The sequence below is a fragment of the Chaetura pelagica genome, unplaced genomic scaffold, assembly GCF_000747805.2.
Source record: "Chaetura pelagica isolate M959 unplaced genomic scaffold, ChaPel_1.0 scaffold133, whole genome shotgun sequence".
Lineage (NCBI taxonomy): Eukaryota > Metazoa > Chordata > Aves > Apodiformes > Apodidae > Chaetura > Chaetura pelagica.
In genome coordinates, this window is record NW_009952795.1 from 426133 (window position 1) to 426646 (window position 514).

Below are 514 nucleotides of genomic sequence, written 5' to 3' on the forward strand. Positions count from 1 at the left end.
GTTGCTGAGCAGCAGGTCGGCGATGGCCAGGTTGACGATGAAGTAGTTGGTGACAGTCTGCAGGTGCCTGTTACAAGCCACCGACAGGATCACCAGGATGTTGCCCACGATGGCCGAGAGGATGAAGGCAGCCAGGAAGACCCCCACGCCCACCGCCTGCACGTCCAAGGCGAAAGTCAAGGTGGTGCCGTTGCCCTGGGGGGTCTCCTCGCTTTGCAGCCCCCAGGACCGGTTGGCACCGCTCGGGCTGCCCTGGCCCGTCCTGTTCCCACTCAAGCTGCCATTGCTCAGCTCAGAAAAAGTCATCGTAGAAAAAGTCCGGGCTCCATGGAGGGCGAGGAGAAAGCGATGCCGAGGCTCAGCCCCCCCGGCATGATCCCCGCAGCCCCCTCCGACAGTCGCTCGGCACCCCGCACCCCCTTCCCGCCGGCCGGGATGGAGGAGGGATGGAGGGATGGAGGGATGGAGGGATGCTCTGCTCCTCTCCCCCCTCCCCACCGCCGGCTCCGGGCGG

The 514-nt window shown here is 66.0% G+C and overlaps 1 protein-coding gene across 1 annotated transcript in view; it reads right to left on the reverse strand.

Moving 5' to 3' along the window:
* The window catches only part of ADRA1D (adrenoceptor alpha 1D), a 42036-nt gene extending 41730 nt beyond the window's left edge, over positions 1–306 (reverse strand). The window contains exon 1 of the mRNA XM_009994712.1: positions 148–306. Coding sequence (XP_009993014.1) covers positions 148–306 — 159 coding nt within the window. The remainder of the gene's footprint in view (positions 1–147) is intronic.
* Between the last annotated feature and the right edge of the window lie 208 nt (positions 307–514).